Source organism: Mobula hypostoma, chromosome 20 (assembly GCF_963921235.1).
Source record: "Mobula hypostoma chromosome 20, sMobHyp1.1, whole genome shotgun sequence".
Taxonomy (NCBI): Eukaryota; Metazoa; Chordata; class Chondrichthyes; order Myliobatiformes; family Myliobatidae; genus Mobula; species Mobula hypostoma.
Window position 1 is genome coordinate 51,648,668 of NC_086116.1, and position 20,157 is coordinate 51,668,824.

At 44.0% G+C, this 20,157-nt stretch overlaps 1 protein-coding gene across 1 annotated transcript in view; it reads right to left on the reverse strand.

Annotated features, from left to right (window-relative positions):
* LOC134359218 (C-type mannose receptor 2-like) overlaps positions 1-11,968 on the reverse strand; it is a 54,977-nt gene extending 43,009 nt beyond the window's left edge. The window contains exons 1-4 of the mRNA XM_063072174.1: positions 11,839-11,968; positions 8,596-8,750; positions 8,221-8,361; positions 2,770-2,881 (exon numbers count right to left, since the gene is read on the reverse strand). Coding sequence (XP_062928244.1) covers positions 2,770-2,881; positions 8,221-8,361; positions 8,596-8,750; positions 11,839-11,893 — 463 coding nt within the window. The 5' untranslated portion in view covers positions 11,894-11,968. The remainder of the gene's footprint in view (positions 1-2,769; positions 2,882-8,220; positions 8,362-8,595; positions 8,751-11,838) is intronic.
* Positions 11,969-20,157: the final 8,189 nt, after the last annotated feature.

Below are 20,157 nucleotides of genomic sequence, written 5' to 3' on the forward strand. Positions count from 1 at the left end.
AATTTACACATGAGTTATGAATAATATGTTCTGTGTGTTGTCTGAATCTACATGTCTGTGATGCTGCTGCAAGTTTTTCATTGTATCTGTAGTTCACCATACTTATGCACATGACAATAAACTTGATGTTGAGTAAATATGTAAACCACAATGTCATGTAGTTTACTGACTGACTTTGAAGAGCTGAATGTCAGTTCAGTAACTAAATAGAAACTACATGGGTTAGATGGGTTTAATGCTGAGTTATTCCCACCGTCTCTCTCACTCTCATTGTCATTTTAGTCAATTCCTCACCTCTCTGATGCCATCCCTCATCAGATTGACGAGACACTTGGACAAGGCTTATGTTCTATCAGATTATGCTGTATCTAGACAAATGTCAAAGACCAGGAATTGTTTGCAAAATTGACAAACAGTTGGTTGAGTTGAATTTTAAACAGACAACAGAGGTTTCATGCAATTGTGCGAAGGTATTTATGGGCCCATTTCATCTTCTGCAGCCTCATCACAGTGTTGTAAAATCTCATTCCCTGCAATTATTCCAGTAAATCCCCTTTGTGTCCTCCTCAGATCCTTGATTTCACTTCCATGTGCGGTGGTCTGGACCCAACACACCAAGTGCGGACAAAGGGAGGGTTAATTTTGTGAAGTGTGTGCTGAATTCTCCTCAGTTCAGCACTGAGTGCAGAGTTGAGGAGGAAGCAACAGTGGGACAGAAAAGCTGCTGGAAACTAGACTCACACAGGAACAAACACACAGCTTAGGATGCAATTCTCTTTATTATTGGCTGAGAAACTAAATGAGTACAGTCACCACAGGCAGTGGCAACGAAGGAATCAAGGCACTGAACCAACCACTGGAAATGATGAGTGGACGGTTCTGGAGTCTTCTAAATACAGTGAAGTTTGTAGGCACAAACACAACTTTCATCGTCTTCACAGAACAAATCATTCCAACGTTTCTCACCTTGAAGCAGAGAAAAGGAATCCAACATTGACCTGTTAATCTACAAGCATAATGTGCAGATGCCGAAAATCTGAAAATAATTCTGAAAATACTCAGGAGGTCAGGCAGCATGTGGGGAGAGAGAAACAGGAAGGTCATGCATGGAAACATTATTTCTCTCTTCACAGATGCTGCCTGATCTGATGAGCATTTCCAGCATTTTCTGTTTTTTGTTTAATCTTAATGTTTTCTCTTTTTGAGTCAGTGTCTGTAGGCCATGAATATTTCCTGACCTTGATCCATGAGTTTGCCTTGTAAATAAAGGGAGTCACTTGTTATGGTCCATGTGCAGTCAGAGTGTGTGTTGCTGAAACCTGACACCTCACAATATTCACTGGGCATTTGGATTGTTCCAGTTTGAAGTGGCTGGGCTCATTCTGGGCTGGAACTCTTTGTGTGAACTGGACAACAACTCTGCCCCATCAGAGATAAACTGAACCCTCACCATTTCATGGACCTCCAAATGGGAGTAGAATGAAGAACCTCTGGAATGCAGAAGATGAACATAATATTTCTGGCTTCAATTTCTGGTTTGCATTTCACTGTGAAAAGTTTTATTTTTCCTTTATGTTATGAGAAGGAAACTCATCAGGGGATCAGATGTGGAGATCTTTATATTCCTTGGTGTTATCATTTCAAAGAAAGTGTCCTGCAGGCCAGCAGATAAATGCCATTGCAAAGAAGGCATGGCAGCACCTCTACTTTCTTAGAAGTTTGTGAGGATTCAGCATGTTATCTAAAATTTTGACAAACTTCTATAGGTTCATGATAGAAAGCATACTGACTGGTTGCCTGGAATGGAAACACCAGTGCCCTTGAATGAAAAAGCCTACAAAAGGTAGTGGATACAGCCCAGTCACACATAATGTTGTCTCCACTACTGCGCACATCTACAGGGAGTGCTGTTGCAGGAAAACAGCTTCCATTATTAAGGACCCCCACATGCTCTCTTCTTGCTGCTGCCATCAGGAAAAAGATTCGGGAGCCTTGGGTCTCACACCATCAGGAACAGTTATTACACCTCAACCATCAGGCTCCCGAACTAGACTGGATAACTTCAATCACCCCAACACTGAACTGATACCACAACCCACAAAATCACTTTCAATGACTCCTACAACTCATGATCCAATATTATTTATTACTATTTACCTCCCATTATTATTTGGTTCTTTGTTTCTTTTGTATTTACACAATTCATTGTCTTTTGCACATTGGTTGTCTGTCTTTGTGTGTAAGTTTTCATTGATTCTATTGGTTTTATTTGGATTTGCTGTGAATGCCCACAAGCAAATGAATCTCAGGGTAGCTTATCATGACATACATATATGCACTTTGACGTTAAATTTACTCTGAACTTTGTTCTTTGAGTTTCTTTATCTGCAGTGACACAAACCTGATATTACATCCCTTGTGCATTGCCCCACCTGCAAGCTCACACTGAGTTGCACCTAAGGGTTTTCATTGTGAAATTTTAAACTCTGTTGTTCTCTCTATAGACGCTGCCTGACCTGCTGATTTTTGTGAATTTGCTGGTTTTATCTCAGATTCCCAGCATTGTCTGTTTTTTGTTTCATTTTCATACACTGACTGTTCCCCTGTCCCTGCATTACACCCCATTTATCCTCCTCTAACTGCTGGGTAATGAGCCCAGTTCAGCTGAGCATGGGGCTGGTTCGTTCCTTCTGTGGTGACAGGCCTCTTCAATACTGTGTCTGAAATGGACTTCAAAGAAAAGAACATTTCTCTCACTGTTACACTTACTTGAATAATGAATGGTCACACAGTCTTCATTGTGTCCACGATCATTGGGTTCATTCTGAGCCCAGTTTCGGTAACTGTACAAAGATCCGTCAATCCATGTGAAATTCCCTTCCTGTGGGACATAAATCAGTGATTATTTCTAAGGGAACGCTGAGTAACCTGTCACTTAATTGTACTGGGAGGAGCTGGGCCTGAGCGAGATTGAGACCAGAGTACAAGCAGTTAGGTCAAACAGGGCAGTGAATGAGATTTTAAATGACAGACTGTCAGGGTGGGGGAAATCTGGTGGAAGTAACAGAATCCTTGGAACAAAGAAACCAGATCTGAGAGTAAAAGTCAGGGAGAAGGAATAATGACAACTCAGACAATGAGTCATTGAGCACAAATACACAGACTGATCTCATAAACAGCAGAGGAACAAATGACAGAAGAAGTTAAAATGACTGCACATGAATGGACACAGACTACAAAACCAAATGGGAATTGGAGATGGGATGTTAACAGGGAGCTGAGAGACAATATATTCACACAAAGGGTAGTGGTATGTGGAACTAGCTGCCAGAGGAAGTAGCTGAGGAAGGTACAACAGTATCTTTTAAGAAGAACTTGAACAGCTACAGGCATGGATGGAACTTAGAGGAAATTGGGACCAGCTGGGTGGGCCACCGTGGTTGACATGGTCTAGTTGAGCTAGAGGAGCCTGAATCCTTGCAGTATTGTTTTCTAATCCTATAACTCTGTAATGCTGGTCTGACCAGACCACCTGTACTGTGAACTGTTCCATTTCACTGTTACATAAAGAACTGAGAGGCATTGGATCAGTGAACTGATCACAAAACACGGAGGCAAGGAAAATCCAACAGGCCGGGGCTTTCTGTCCACAAGAGAGAAGATTGAGGGATGAGCAGCCGAGGGCATCCTCACTATGAAGGATTTATTGGGTGGATGTGAAGAGGATATTTTCTCTTGTGTATGAAACTAGGTTTACTGGTGATAAATGTAAAATATTCACCAATAAATCAAAGAGAGAACAGATGTAAATCTTCTTGACTTGGGTTTGGTGGGCAGGTGGAGCTCTGGACCACAAGTAATTAAAGCAGAGAGCACAGATGCACTTAAGAGAGGGTAGGTAGAGAAAGGAACAGATGGAAGTGTTAATGGGTTTGGATGGGGGGGGGGAGGCTCCTGAGGAGCAGCAACATTACCACAGGTCCCGTGGGCCAAGTGTCCTGTTTCTGTACTCCACGTGCAGGGGACACCCTCATTCCACAAACACTACAGATATCAGAATACACACCAGTGTGAAATTCCCAGGTTCCGGAATTAAAACAGTTATCAAAGTTCCAGCCCCAGAGATTCTGGATTCTGTCCCCACTGTGTGAGGTCACGGAATGGGAAGGGTTTAATTTATCTCCGATGGGACAGGCATGTTGCCCAGTCCACACAGGGAGTTCCAGCACAGAGTGAGCCCAGCCACATCAATCTGGGAACATATCCTAACTCTAAAATAAGTTACCAACATACAGAACACTGAATCTCAGAATCACTAGTTGCAGTAACTACATAGCCACAATGACAATTAATATTAGGATGTTAGAACCAGGGATTTTAATCAGACAAGTCTGAAAAAATCACTAAGCAATTACCATCAACAGATCACTTGCAATACCAGAGGAAACAACACACTGGACCATTGCTACACCACCATTAAGAATGCCTACCGTGCTATTCCACACGGGAAGTCTGATCACCCGGCTGTACTTCCACTCCCTGTGTATAGGCAGAGACTGAAGACTGCAGCACCAGCAGTAAGGACCAAGAAGGTATGGACAAGGGAAGCACAGGAGCGCCTACAGGACTGCTTTGAATCAGTGGACTGGACTGTAGTCAGGGAAACACTCACAGCTGCTGGAGGAACTCAGGAGGTCGGGCAGCATCTGTGGAAAAGATTGGTCGATGTTTCGGGCCGGAACCGTTCGTCAGGACTGTAGAGGGAAGGGGCAGAGGCCCTATAAAGAAGGTGGGGGGAGGGTGGGAAGGAGAAGGCTGGTAGGTTCCAGGTGAAAAACCAGTAACGGGAAAGATAAAGGGGTCGGGGAGGGGAAGCAGGGAGGAGATAGGCAGGAAAGGTGAGGAAGGAATAGGGGAAAACACAATGGGTAGTAGAAGGAGGCGGAACCAAGAGGGAGGTGGTAGGCAGCTGGGGGGGGGCAGAGTGAGATAGGGATAGGGGAAGGGAGGGGGAGGGAATTACCGGAAGTTGGAGAATTCTATGTTCATACCATGGGGCTGGAGACTACCTAGACAATATATGAGGTGTTGCTCCTCCAACCTGAGTTTAGCCTCATCATGGCAGTAGAGGAGGCCATGTATGGACATATCTGAATGGGAGTGAGAAGCAGAGTTGAAGTGGGTGGCTACTGGGAGATCCTGTCTGTTGTGGCGGATGGAGCAGAGGTGCTCGACGAAGCGGTCCCCCAATCTGCGTCGGGTTTCACCGATGTAGAGGAGGCCGCACCAGGAGCACCGGATGCAATAGATGACCCCAACAGACTCACAAGTGAAGCGTTGCCTCACTTGGAAGTACTGTTTGGGGCCCTGACTGGTGGCAAGAGAGGAGGTGTAGGGACAGGTGTAGCACTTGCGTTTACAGGGATTCATCTTCGAACCTGGATGAGTACGCTACAGTTGTTACTGACTTCATTAGAACCTGTGTGGATGAGTGTGTGTCCACAAAGACTTACTGTAGATGAACTAGGAAGTACATTGTCTGCTGAAGGCTAGATCTGTGGCATTCAAGTCTGGCAACCCAGGCCTGTACCAGAAAATCAGGTATGATTTACGAAGGGCTATTTCAAGGGTGAAGCGACAATTTTGAACAAGGTTGGAAGCGACATTGGATGCATGGCAACTCTGGAATGGTCTGCAAGACATTATTTCCTACAAAGTGAAATCCAATAGCATGAATGGCAGTGATGCTTCACTACCATATGAACTCGACGCTTTCTATGCCCGCCTTGAGAGGGAGAATATAACTACAGCTGTGAAGATCCCTGCCACACCTGATGACCCTGTGCCCTCTCCTCAGAGGCCGATGTTAGGCTGTATTTAAAGAGGGTGAATCTTGCAAGATAGAAGTTCCTGATGGAGTACCTGGTAAGGCTCTGGAAACCTGTGCCAACCATCTGGCGGGAGTGCTCGAGGACATTTTGAACCTCCCACTGCTATGGGCGAAAGGTCCCACTTGCTTCAAAAGGGCAACAGTTATACCAGTGCCTAAGAAGAATAATGTGAGCTGCTTTAATGACTATCACCCAGTAGCACTCACATCTACAGTGATGAAGTGCTTTGAGAGGTTGGTCATGACCAGACTGAACTCCTGCCTCAGCCAGGACCTGGACCCATTGCAATTTGCCTATCACCACAATAGGTCAACAGCAGATGCAATCTCAATGGCTCTTCACACGGCTTTAGACCACCTGGACAACACAAACTCCTTTGTTAGGATGCTGTTCTTCGACTATAGCTCAGTATTGAATACCATCATTCCCACAATCCTAATTGAGAAGTTGCAGAACCTGGGCCTCTGTACCTCCCTCTGCAATTGGATCCTCGACTTCCTAACCGGAAGACCACAATCTGTGTGGATTGGTGATAACATCTCCTCCTCGCTGACGATCAACACTGGCACACCTCAGGGGTGTGTGCTTGGCCCACTGCTCTACTCTCTATATACACATGACAATGTGGCTAAGCATAGCTCAAATACCATCTATAAATTTGCTGATGATGCAACCATTGTTGGTAAAACCTCAGATGGAGACGAAAAGGTGTACAGGAGTGAGATATGCCAACTAGTGGAGTGGTGTCACAGCAACAACCTGGCACTCAACGTCAGTAAGACGAAAGAGCTGAATGTGGACTTCAGAAAGGTTAAGACGAGGGAACACATACCAATCCTCATAGAGGGATCAGAAGTGTGAAGAATGGTCAGTTTCACGTTCCTGGATGTCAAGATTTCTGAGGATCTAACCGGGTCCCAACATATCGATGCAGTTATAAAGAAGGCAAGACAACGGCTATACTCCATTAGGAGTTTGAAGAGATTTGGTATGTCAATAAATACACTCAAAAACTTCTGTGGATGTACCACAGAGAGCATTCTGACAGGCTGCATCACTGTCTGGTATGGGGGGTGGGGGGCTACTGCATGGGACCAAAAGAAACTGCAGAGGGTTGTAAATTTAGTTGGCTCCATCTTGGGTACTAGCCTACAGAGAACCCTGGACATCATCAAGGAGCAGTGACGCAGAAAGGCAGAGTCCATTTATGAGAATCTCCAGCACCCAGGGCATGCTCTTTTCTCACTATTACCATCAGGTAGGAGATACAGAAGCCTGAAGGCACACACTCAGCGATTCAGGAACAGCTTCTTCCCCTCTGCTATCCAATTCTTAAATGGACATTGAACCTATGAACACTACCTCACTTTTTAGATATATATTATTTCTGTTTTTGCATGATTTTTAATTTATTCAATATATGTATACTGTCATTTATTTATTAATTATTACCATTTAATTATTTTTTTCTTCTATATTATGTATTGCATTGAACTGCTGCTGCTAAGTTAACAAATACCATGACACATGCCGGTGATAATAAACCTGATTCTGACTATTTCTGATAGTAATGTTTTATTCCGGATTTATTGCATTTTATTTATTTTGATCCAAGTTCCCGGCTGCTGCAATGGGATTCAAACTTGTGTACCTGGATAATTAGGATACACCCAGTAACTTAACCCCCACACTGCTACATCCCTGTTACTCTGCACAATGTCAGGTGTAATTCTTTCTGTGGTGGGAACGTAACTGTGGTGCAGTTTTGGTCTCCTAATCTGAGGAAAGACATCTTTGCCATAGAGGGAGTACAAAGAAGGTTCACCAGATTGATTCCTGGGATGGCAGGTCTTTCATATGAAGAAAGACTGGATGAACTGGGCTTGTACTCGTTGGAATTTAGAAGATTGAGGGGGGATCTGATTGAAACGTATAAGATCCTAAAGGGATTGGACAGGCTAGATGCGGGAAGATTGTTCCCGATGTTGGGGAGGTCCAGAACGAGGGGTCACAGTTTGAGGATAGAGGGGAAGCCTTTTAGGACCGAGATTAGGAAAAACTTCTTCACACAGAGAGTGGTGAATCTGTGGAATTCTCTGCCACAGGAAACTGTTGAGGCCAGTTCATTGGCTATGTTTAAGAGGGAGTTAGATATGGCCCTTGTGGCTACAGGGGTCAGGGGGTATGGAGGGAAGGCTGGGTTCTGAGTTGGATGATCAGCCATGATCATAATAAATGGCGGTGCAGGCTCGAAGGGCCGAATGGCCTACTCCTGCACCTATTTTCTATGTTTCTATGTTTCTATGTAACATGTCATCATAAACTTTACCTGTGATCTGTCATTCAGGCCAATCCATGCCCATGGCTTGCTTTCATCCACAGCACCGACCACATCAGAAATGAAGTTGTCATGGATGCTTGAGATCACGGACGCCACATGTCCAGAATGTGGGAGCTGATTACAGAACTCCTTTAAACAAAAGAAATAATTTTTCTGTTGCTGAGAATCACCATTCTTCATTTTCCTGACATCCCTCTGTAAATTATCCGAATTGATTTTGGAAATTCAGTAATCTTGTTACATGAAACAAAGTCCTTGTTCTTCAAACACTTTGTAGTGAAATGCACACCGTGTTAACTCCTGGATGTGGAGTTCCCCTAAAATCCAAAGACTCCAGAGAAATCACTGGTTTCAGGGACTTACCTCAGCTGCCATCCATGCCCTTTTGTCACTGAAAAACCGGTAACAGGAGTTTAAAGGAGGAAAATAAAACCAGTTTTCATCACAGGGTCCTCTGACTAGTCTATAGTTTTGAAGGTCCCGCTGAGTCCTCTTCAGAACCAAGGAATTGTTTGTCCCTTTCAGTCAAAGAGAATTAGAATTTAAATCAACTACAATAACCAAAATGCCAGTTACAAGCAGTCACAGATTTTGCTGTTTCACAACACCAGACCTTGATGGACACACAGAAGGTCAGGGTTCAAGGGGAGGAAGGAGCACCAGCTGTAGATGTGGCCCCTCTACTGTTTAATATAGACCTAATGTGATCTCCCCGCAGTCCACCTATTGTAAAAGGGGAAAGAGACAGATGGAGGAACTGCAGGTTGATCGGCCTGACACAGGGAGTGGACAAGGTGTTGGGAAATGTTCTGAGTGACAGCACAACTCGTCATTTAGAGCGGTGTAGTTAATCAAGGTCAGTCACACAGAGATGTGAAAGGAAGGTTGTATTTGACTAACAAATGAACAGGCAGTGTTCATGTGCTGTGCTGTTTACTGCATTCCTACTGGACCTTCGGAAATATTGTCCAAAGTCCACTAGGTTTTAAGTTCAGAATAATGAAATCCTTGGGATCCAACAGAGAGTGACATGTTGGATTACAAAGCAAAATACTGCAGATGCAGGAAATCAGAAATAAAATCAAAAACTGCTGGAGCTCAAAGGTGACGCAGAGAGAGGGCAAAGAGGGAGATCAGTCAGATTGTGGGCTGTGCAGGAGGGAACACAGCTCAAGGCACTGGCTTGGTTTTATTGAGGGAGCAACTCACTGAGGGTGTGTGTCCAGGGAAGATGTGTGGAGATCTGAGACATGCAGGGTAAAGGCAGCCTCAGAGCTGGTGACAATTGTGCATTGGTCTGTGTGTGAGCGTGTCATACTGGGGAGAGGTGCTCAGAGCTGGGAGACACAGGCTGCATCTCTCTCCCCACCCCTTGTTTACTGAGGTGAATTTTGTAGAAGTTACAGAGCTGAATGAGCCCTGTGGGCACAACTCCTCCATGTGGCTCCTTTCTCTCCCCCTGTTCTTTACCTTATCTCACCCTGTAATCCCTGGTTGACTGGCTCGCAGGCTGCAGTAAATTGCCCCCAGTGTGGGAGGGTGCAGGGGAGTCAGAGTGGTCAGAAAGGGGATGGACTGTAGAGAGAGTGGAGGCTTTGTGGCCAGGTTTATGGACAATTCAAAGATAGCAGAAGGAGCAGGGAGTGTTGAACAAGCAGGGCTTCTGCAGAAAGACTTAGACAAATTCGGAGAATGGGTGAAGAAGCGGTAGATGGAATAAAGTGTAGTCACGGTGTATGCTCATGCACTTTGGGAGAAGGACTAAAGGCATAGATGATTTTCTAAATGGGGATAAAATTCAGAAATCAGAGGTGCAAAGGGACTTGGGAGTCCTCATGCAGGATACCCGAATCATTAATTTACAGGTTGAGTCTACGGTAAAGAAGACAGATCCAATGTTAACATTAATTTTGAGAGGACTAGAATATAAAACCAAGGATGCAAGTTTGGGGCTTTATAAGGCATTATTCAGATTGCACTTCAAGTATTGTGAGCAGCTTTGGGCTCTTTCTCTGAGAAAGGATGTGCTGGGATTGGAGAGAGTCCAGAGGAAGTTCATGAAAATGATCCCAGGAATGAAAGGGTTATCACATGTTTGATGTCTCTGGGCCAGTACAGACTCGAATATTAGAAGCCCTAGATAGAGTGGATATGGAGATGATGTTTCCTAAATTGCGGGAGTCTGGGACTAGAAGACACAGCCTCAGAATAGTAAGATTCTGCTTTAGACCAGAGATGATGAGGAATTTCTCTAGCTAGAGGGTGGTGAATCTGTGGAATTTAACACCACAGACAACTGCAGAGGCCAAGTTTTTGGGAATATTTAAAACAGAGGTTGATAACTTCTTGATTAGTCAGAACATGAAATGTTATGGGGAGAAAACAGGAGAATGGGGTTGAGAGGGATGAAAAGTTAGCTACAGTTGAATGGTGGACCAGGTTCAATGAACTGAATGGCCTGATTCTGCTCCAATGACTTGTGGTCTTGTGTTCTTATGGAAAACAGGTGCAGGGTGGGACAGATGAGAGTGTTCTGAGAGCTGACATAGGCTCATTGGGCCAAATGGCCTCCTTGCCCTTCATGAGAAAGTTGAATGTGAATATGAATGCACACTTCCCTTACTTTCCCCTTCATCTGTTTCCCCACCTTTCCTTTCAGACGGAGTTTGGTCATTTGCCTCCTCCACTCCTTGTGGAGCTGAGTTACACTCTCCAACTACTCTCATCATCCCAGATCTCCATGGCTCCAATATTGGTGTTTGTGTCTTCAGCAGCCAAGGCCACAGACCCAAGAAATCTCTCACAAAGCTCCTAGTCAATGAGGACTGTGAGTGTGGCCCTTTAATCCTATTAGATTGTGGGGTGCTTTAACCTGAGTGACAGTGATCACTTCCTCACTCCATTCAAGCCTTGTCAGCCTATCTTGTCTGGTATTTTTTTTACTGTTTATTCTGAAGATTGATACACAATATGGTACAAATTTATATAGGGCAGGTGTCGGGGCAACTTTTCCTCCCACATTATAATTTACAGGCAATAGAAATTACACTAACTTTTGCCAAGTTTCTATTTTGGGGGACAGGATAATACACACAGTATATCTGGAACCGTGATATGTCAAAGATGCACTGTCCTTGCGTTCCTGTCTGTGTCTGTCTCAGATGGACACGTATGACCAGGGCAGAAGAGGGCTCAGCCACTGGGCCAGCCGTTCGTTGCCTCCTGTGACGTGGACCCTGTGGACACCTGTGCTGTGTGGGTGTCTCCTGTTACACACACATTCATGCACGAAGAGGAGGAAGGGACCTGTGGTGAGTTCGGTGTGGTCATGGCAGAGTGGAGGAGACAGGGAGGGCTCAGAGCTCAATGGGAGCTGTGTGATTCCTCTGATGTGTCCCTGTCAGGGCATCCCTACCTGACCTATGTCCTCGACAATCTCTGTCTCACACTCCAATTTGATAACTCTGAGACAGAGTGTCAGACAACAGACATTCCCTGCTGCAGCCATCCACTAATTTCCATATTCCATCGTCCACCCCACAGCTGTACACTCATTCTGATCAGCGGTTTATATCTGAAAACAATAGAAGCATCAGCCGAGCCTACCTTCACCGTCACTGTTGGCCAATGTGCTCAGCAACAGAAACAGCAGCAGCAGCATCTCCACAGTGGAGTTCCGTTCCTCCGGCTCGAAGCACAAAAGGTTCAAAATCAGAGCGAAGGTTCCAAAGGGATTCTGCTGCCTTCCCTCCTCTCTCTCCCACTGAGCTGACCAAAGATGTGTGTCTGATATATATACATATACGTGTATAGATCCCGGATTGTGGAGACATTGGCAACATGGAAATTTGATCTCTTCAACCGTACCAATAACTATGCAAAACATTTGCTGTGAGTGCCAGCTGAGATTGGGGTGGAGTGGAAACCAGGCCAACAGTTTGTGAGCTCTTTGTCAGACAGGACATGATGAGGTGCAACTGGCTTCATAACGTATTGGCCAGCCTGTGGGGAATGTATAATACCGGGATCAATGAATATTATCAGAGAGAATATTGTGATGAGCATGTTACTGGGGTGGAGATCCCAACTCCATTTCTGTGACCCACAACTTCCAGGTCTCTAGGTTCCTGCTCTTCCTCCAGTTTCTGTGTTTGATTGGACTGGTTCGGCAGCAGGAAGCACACAATGAGCTCCACATATTCACCTGGTGTGTATTGCAAGGCGGTGGGATTGATGCAGGAATCCGCAAACCTGGAGCAATGTGTCTTTCCCAACTTCTGCACACACATTCCTTCACCAAGGAGCTTTGTGAGAAAGATCCGGGAAATGAAGCTTAACATGTGAGCAGCATATGATGGCTCTGGACCTGTGCTCACGAGAGTTTAGAGGTATGAGGGGGTATTCCCCTTGAATCCTACTGAATATTAAAAGGCCTACACAGAGTGGAATTGGTGAGGATGCTCCTAACAGTGGAAGAGACTAGAACGAAAGGACACAGTCTCAGAATAGAAGGACATTGCTTTAGAACAGAGGTGAGGAGAAATTTCTTTAGTTTGACAGTGGTGAATTTATGGAACTCATTGCTACTGAGATCTGTGGAGACCAAGTCATTGGGGTATATTTAAAGTGGAGGTTGATTGTTTCTTGATAAGTAAAGGCATTAAGGGTTACAGGGAGAAGGCAGGAGAAAGTGGTTGAGAGGGATAATGAATCAGAAATGATGGAATGAGGGAACATGCTAAATGGGCCGAATGGGCAAATTCTGCTCCTATGTCTTATGGTCTGATGGTCTTCATATTCGGTCAATGCAGAGACGAGACTGAATCACAAGCAGGTATCAGGAGCTCCTCATGTTCTGCTGACTCAACCTCCCACACTGTACGTGTGTACAAAGCTGCATGTAGATGACATGTGTTTACATTTCCTGCGTTGCTTCACACTTGTTGAAAAGTAGTTTTGCTTCATTTGTTCCTATCATTCATCGATTTCAGCTGTCCATGGATTTACTGGGTCTCTTTGATCTACTCAGGGAAACTGGTCCAGTTTAGGTTACATTCACTACTTGACTTGCGGAAGGTTTCACTTCTGAACTTTATTCTATGGAACTCTTTGCAATTTGTTCCGTGGTCTCCATTCGATCGATCTGTGGAACACTCAGAAACACGGTGACATGATACTGGCCTTGAGATTCCTCAATGATACAGGTTTCACTCACAAGCTTAACTGAAATGGTAGAGTGAGGGACATGCCCGGCTGTGGGGAAACCTATGGTGGTAGACTACACTTCTGCTGTTTCTCATCATCCACTGGGTCTCATGAATGCACAGTGTTGATCTCACAGACCTGTTCTCAGTCCATCCTATAGAGCAGAATTGTACCCCATAACACAACAGGGGCTGTCCTTGGTGTGAAGACAGGAATTTGCCTCTACAAGAACTGTGTGGTGGCCACTTCTGCTGACACTGCCATGGATGCACGTATCTGCCATTTGGTAGGGTGGTGAGGACAAAGTCACACAGAGTTCTCCCCGTGTTGGAGTTGTCACCACCTGCGATGGACACCACTGGCAGCTGTTTCCTTTAGGTCTCAGCTCAGTCGTCGGTGGTGTTTCTGGTCTATTGTTGGGAATGAACATTGAAGCCCCTAACCAAAGTACATTCCATTCCCTCACTTCTCTTAGTGCTTCTTTTGTCTTTTACAATCTCGTCAAACTTTGAGTGAGAAGAATATTTCATCACCAGGAGCAGATTTCCTTGTCCATGTTTGACCTGATGCCTTGAGATTTCATGGAGTTGGGAGTCAATGTTGGGGACTCCCAGTACTATTTCCTCTCACCAGTAAACTAGCAGGATTGGCCCGTGTGCCTGCAGATATGGTCTGGGAAGGCACCAACTGCATCAACAAAGTGCCACTAACAACACAGAGGAACCATGGGAAATAAACTCTGATCTGGCCAGATACTAATATGCAAAAAGGAACAGTACACAAGATTCAATGGAGAAGTAATTTAACAGTAAAATAATTTAAATCTGTCCAGGGAAGGAACAAAATGTTATCACCGTTGCACAAGAAAATGTTATGTAAATCAGTGATGGCTGCGTTTCCAGTGTAACAGAAGGGTCAGCTGCAACAACCCTTTAACTCATGAGTTGCTTTTCATCTGATTTTACTGTATATTTCCCATTCAAAACATTTCTCTATTAAAAATATTTACTTGAACCTGTGAAAATGAGATAAAAGACCAAAAGACCATAAGACAAAGGAACAGAATTAGGCCATTTGACCTATTAAGTTTGCTCTGCCATTCCATCATGTCTGTTTTATTATCCCCCTCAACCTCTTTCTCCTGCCTTCTCCCTGTAACCTAGCACTCTTATTGATCAAGAACCTATCACTTCTGTTTTAAATATACCCAATATCTTGTTTATTCCCTGGTATTGGTGTATGTTGTACATTGTGAGATGGTGATTCCAGTGGGAGACTTTCTCCATGAAAAAGAGAAGAAGGAGAAACAGGGGCCAACAGGGATCTGCTGAAAGATCCTAACCCCTTCCTTCTCAGAGCATTTATGAGTTTGAATTTCTCTGTGCTCTGTGCTTGAAGGCTAGTGATGTGGATAGATGGTGAAGGACATCAGGAATGTTGGACTCTGCTCCATGCTCGAAGGCCAATGATGTGGATGGGTGTTGGAGGACATCCATGGATGTCAAGCTGTCCTAGTTCAGTAGATCCTGTTACCAGATGTCTGTGTGTGCAGGAGGCATGAGAGCCAGTCAGTTGGCGAGTCTGAAGTTTGGGGTCCAGGGATTGATACTGAAGTTTGAGTAGAAGTCCACAAATTGAATCCTGATGGCTGAAGCCTGGAGACAGGAGACTGGAGGTCCAGGGTCCTGTCCTGTCCTGGAGTTGGACAAGTTGAAGTGTGTGTGGCTGCAAGGAAGGAAAGGGGCTTGTTTTGTTGTTGATTTGTTACCTGTTGTGCTCTATGTTGTTCTGCTGGGCATGCTCTGTTGGCATTTGTGGGCTGCCCCCAGCATATCCTTAGGTGTGTTGGTTGTTAACACAAATGATACATTTCACTGTAGGGTGCAAGTACATGTGAGAAATAAATCTGAGTCTGAACAACCTCACAACCAAAGCTTCTAGATTCATCTGTAACTTTTTCAGAAATATTCATGGTCAGAGCAATGTTGAGATGAAACTTGTTATTGAGTCCTTCTAATTATGGGCAAAATGAAGATCTTTTGCCAACAAAACAGTGGAGTGTGACAAGGTTATGTTTATTAATAGAACAGCATCTCCTCTGTGACAATACACTGTTTAACTCAGGAAATTTATCCCTGGGTTCTGGCTTGATACCCATCCCAGCAAGGGGTTAATGTTGACTCTCTCCATCTGCTGGGTGGCAGGGTTGAGATACATCTCCACCAAAGGAGGTGTAAGGCCCTCCCTTCCTCCGTTAGTCTGCAGGTCACCCTTGGGAAAGGTGCAGCCCTTCCCCCGCCAGTCAGGGTCGTGTGAAGCCATGGGAGCAGGTGGTGGTCGTATGAGCAGCTGGTGCATATCACGAGTCCTGGTTACGCCAGGCAATCCCTGAAAACTGTTGATAACGGCTGGGGTTACCAATCGTGTAAAGACACTGCCCGGAAGAAGGCAATGGCAAACCACTTCTGCACAAGAAGATTGCCAATAACGGTCATGATCATGTTTAGATCATGATTGCCTCCGTCATTTGACACAGCACAGAATGCAAAGGGCATTATCTGTCTGGCCAGTTTCAGTCAAACTCCTGGCAACAGTGACATGAAACTGTACAGTGTTGCACAGGACTAGAGAACAGCTTAGATGACAAATAACACAAACCCAGGTTCACAGCTCTATAGTCTCCTTAAGCACAGTTTGGGAGGAGGGGGTTGGTATTTGTGGTGTTAGGGTCAGGGAGTGAGGGAAAATCAAAGAAAGAGGCTACTCATTCCACAGTCTCTCTGACCTCCTACCACCAGGCTGAAGCTACTGCAGAACAAGAACAAGGACTGTCAGGATGAGTAACAGCTTCTTCCCCCAGGCAGTGAAACATCCAGACACCCTACTACCACTCAATACACATTGTGTTGGATATGCACTTGCTGTCAACTTATACATCTACAGAATACTTTTATATCTGTTAGTATTATTTTATGTGCTGTATGCGATGTACATACTTGGTCCCTGGGGAACATTATTTCGTTCAGGTTTATACATGTGCATAGCTGAATGACAATAAGGTTGAACTTGAACAAGAGGAATATGGTGAGGGATTGGGAGCTGCAAGGTAGACATTTCTGGGAGACGGAGATCACTGAGGCAGGTGAGGAGTTTATTGTCAGCAAAGCTTAAGGGAAGATCTCCATATAACCATATAACAATTACAGCACAGAAACAGGCCATCTCAGCCCTTGTAGTCCGTGCCGAAACCTTACTCTCACCTAGTCCCACTGACCTGCACTCAGCCCATAACTCTCCATTCCTTTCCTGTCCATATAGTTGTCCAATTTAACTTTAAACGACAACATCGAACCCGCCCCAACCACTTCTGCTGGAAGCTTGTTCCACACAGCTACCACTCTCTGAGTAAGGAAGTTCCCCCTCATGTTACCCCTAAACTTTTGCCCTTTAACTCTCAACTCATGTCCTCTTGTTTGAATCTCCCCCACTCTCAAATGAAAAAAAAGCCTATCCACGTCAACTCTATCTCTCCCCCTCATAATTTTAAATACCTCTATCAAGTCCCCCCTCAACCTTCTACACTCCAAAGAATAAAGACCCAACTTATTCAACCTTTCTCTGTAACTTAGATGATGAAACCCAGAAGACCATCTCATTGGCTCTTCATTTAACCCTGGAACATCTGGATAGCAAAGATGGATACATCATAACGCTCTTTATTGAATACAGTTCCACATTTAATACGATCATTCCCTCAAAACTAATCAATAAGTTTCAAGATCTTGGCCTCAAAACCTTCTGGTGCAATTGGATCCTGGAATATAATGGGATCGGCAAAGTGAATGATAAGGATGAAGATTATAAAAAGAATCAAAACATTGTGCAGTTGGTTCCTGGATTTCCTCACTTGCAGACCCCAATCAGATTGGACTGGCAACAACGTCTCCTTCGCGATCTCCATCAGCACAGGTGCACATAGGCTGTGAGCTTAGCTGCCTGCTCTACTCACTTTACACTCACGGCTAAGCTCAGCTCGAATGCCATCTTCAAGTTTGCTGATGACATCATTGTCATAGGCTGAATCAAGTATGGATTCATTGAATATACTAGCAAATAAATGAATCTCAGGGTTGTACATTGTAACGTATATGTACTTTGATAATAAAATTTACTTCGAACTTTCATCTTCTTGTACTTGTGTTCTGGCCTTGTCCAATGTCAAGTTATTTCTTGTTCTGTTGCTTTAAATCTTCTCCCGTCCCTTTTGCCCCTTTCTCCTAGCCAGGGCCACAGGTGAGGCTCCAGAGGACTGGAGAACAGCCAGTGGTGTTCCTTTGCTTAAAAAGGGCAACGGGAACAAACCAGGAAGTTACAGGCCAGTGAGCCTTACATCAATGGTCAGGAAATTATTGGAGAAGAGTCTTAGCGATAGAATTATTTACATCTGGAAAATTACAGCATTTGTGTTGGGGAAGTCATGCCTTATGAATCTGGTTGGGTTTTATGAGAAGGTGGTGAAGGTGACTGGGGACAGCAGGGCGGTGGATAATGTCTGTCTGTCTGTCTAGGTACCATATCTGATGCGGACTTTGGTGACCATGGTTTTCCATTTAGATCTACCCTTCGTATTTTGGATGACTTCCATTTCCTTGATGTGTAGCCACCTGGCTATGCTTTTGATGTACATAAGCTGAGGTCTTCCTCTGGGTTTACTCCCCTCAATCTTTCCAGAGAGTATGAGTTTTTCTAGTTCATCCTTCCGCATGATGTGTCCTAGGAATCTGAGTTGTCCTCCTTTTATTGTTGGTATGAGTGATCAAACTGCCTGGGCTCTTCTGAGAACTTCTTCATTTGATGTGTGTGTGGTCCATGATATTTTTAACATTCTCCTGTAGAATCATAATTCAGCTACTTCTAGTCTCTTTTCCATTGCTGGAGAAATGATCCAGCATTCACTTCCATAAGTCAGGATAGAATAAAGGTAGCACTGCAGTATTCTGTTTTTAGTGTATGTGCTAATCTTTCTGTCTGTTAATATGGTCTTCATTTTTTGGAAAGCTTCTTTCGCCATTGCTATTCTGTATTTGATATCTGTGTCACACCTGCCATTACTTGTTGTTCGGCTGCCAAGATATTTGAATTTGTTGACTTGTTTGATGTTTGTATTTCCGATCTTGATCACACATTGTGGGATGTTTGCCTTTCTGGGGATGACCATACTTTCTGTCTTCTTGGTGTTGATTGAGAGGCCTCTGCGATTACTTTCTGCTGCCACTATAGTGAGTAGTTCTTGTAGTTTTGTTTCTGAGTCAGCTATTAGTACGATGTCATCAGCATATCTGAAGTTAGTTATATTATGACCTCGAGTTGTGAATCCTTTGATGTCTTTGATACTTTTCAAGATATTTTTACTATTTAGGTTGAATAAGTCTGGTGAAAAGATACAACCTTGCCTGACTCCTCAATAATGATGTCAGTATTGACTTTAATAAAGCATTCAACAAGCTCTTTCATGGTTGGCTGATCCACAAGGTGAAGGCACATGGGATCCTTGGAGACAAGGTTGATTGTTTTCCCTAATTTTCCATCCCATCTTTATTCAGATTTTAAGTGTTGGCATTACTTAACACAACACCCATAGAAATATTTAACTTAGACATCTTACCACATTGGAGTTTTGTTCAATGGCAACTATGTCCCGATGTCTGCGATGCCTGTTCCATTCTCTTCCATGATGTATTAGTAGAACAAGTGCAAAGATGAGGAAGAGAAGTGATATCGCAGCGACTCCTCCCACAAGTCCTGTTACCTTGACACTGAACTTTCTGTTCCCTTTGGTAATTCCAGGTAGAACTGTACATTAATAGGAAAAACATGTTCGATAATACAATTAATATAATATGCATTGATTGTCCCAGGAGTAATGTTAGATTTTAGTGAAGGATATGTGATTTCTAGCGCTTACGGTTAAATTAATGTCTAGTTGTGAACAGTTGTAGAAACAAACATCATTATTATATCATTTTTAAAATATTGGTCATCCTCAATATTTGGTTTAGAATAGGACACTGATTTAAACTGTCTTGCAGGCTTCTTTAACAATTAAAATATTACTTCATACCTCAAAGCTCTGGGCTGCATGAATGTAGGTTTCTCTTTATGTGACCAAATATATTTCATGCTACTCAGTTAAAATGTTATAATGTTTGTACAGATCACTCTATTTTCTTGCCATGAAACCTATCATGTATTGCATTGGAATCTATATTTTCAGCTGAATTGGCCAGAGGACCCTCAGATCAGCATCCTTTGCACTCCCAGTACAGGAGTACATCCTTGGTCCTGAATAGGACTGACAGCCAATATCATGACTTTGTCTTGGCATTGCAGAGACCACCTATATCAGGGAATTGTATCAAGTAATCTTGGAAAAATATTTTGAAAATTCCAGCTATACTGGGAATGCTCTCTTTCAGTGTTGACAGTCACCTGTACAAATTGTTTGAACAATGGGAGGAGGAGTAGGAGGTCTCTTTGTCCAAAGTTGTCACACTAAGCGTTTATCAATACAGGAGATTCTGTGGATGCTGGAATTGCAGAGCAATGAACACAAACTGCTGGAGGTACTCAGCGTTTATGGGAGAGAATAAACAGTCAACGTATCAGACCGAAACCCTTTTCAGGGCTATAAAGTCCACTCTCTTCTCCTATCAATTTCTT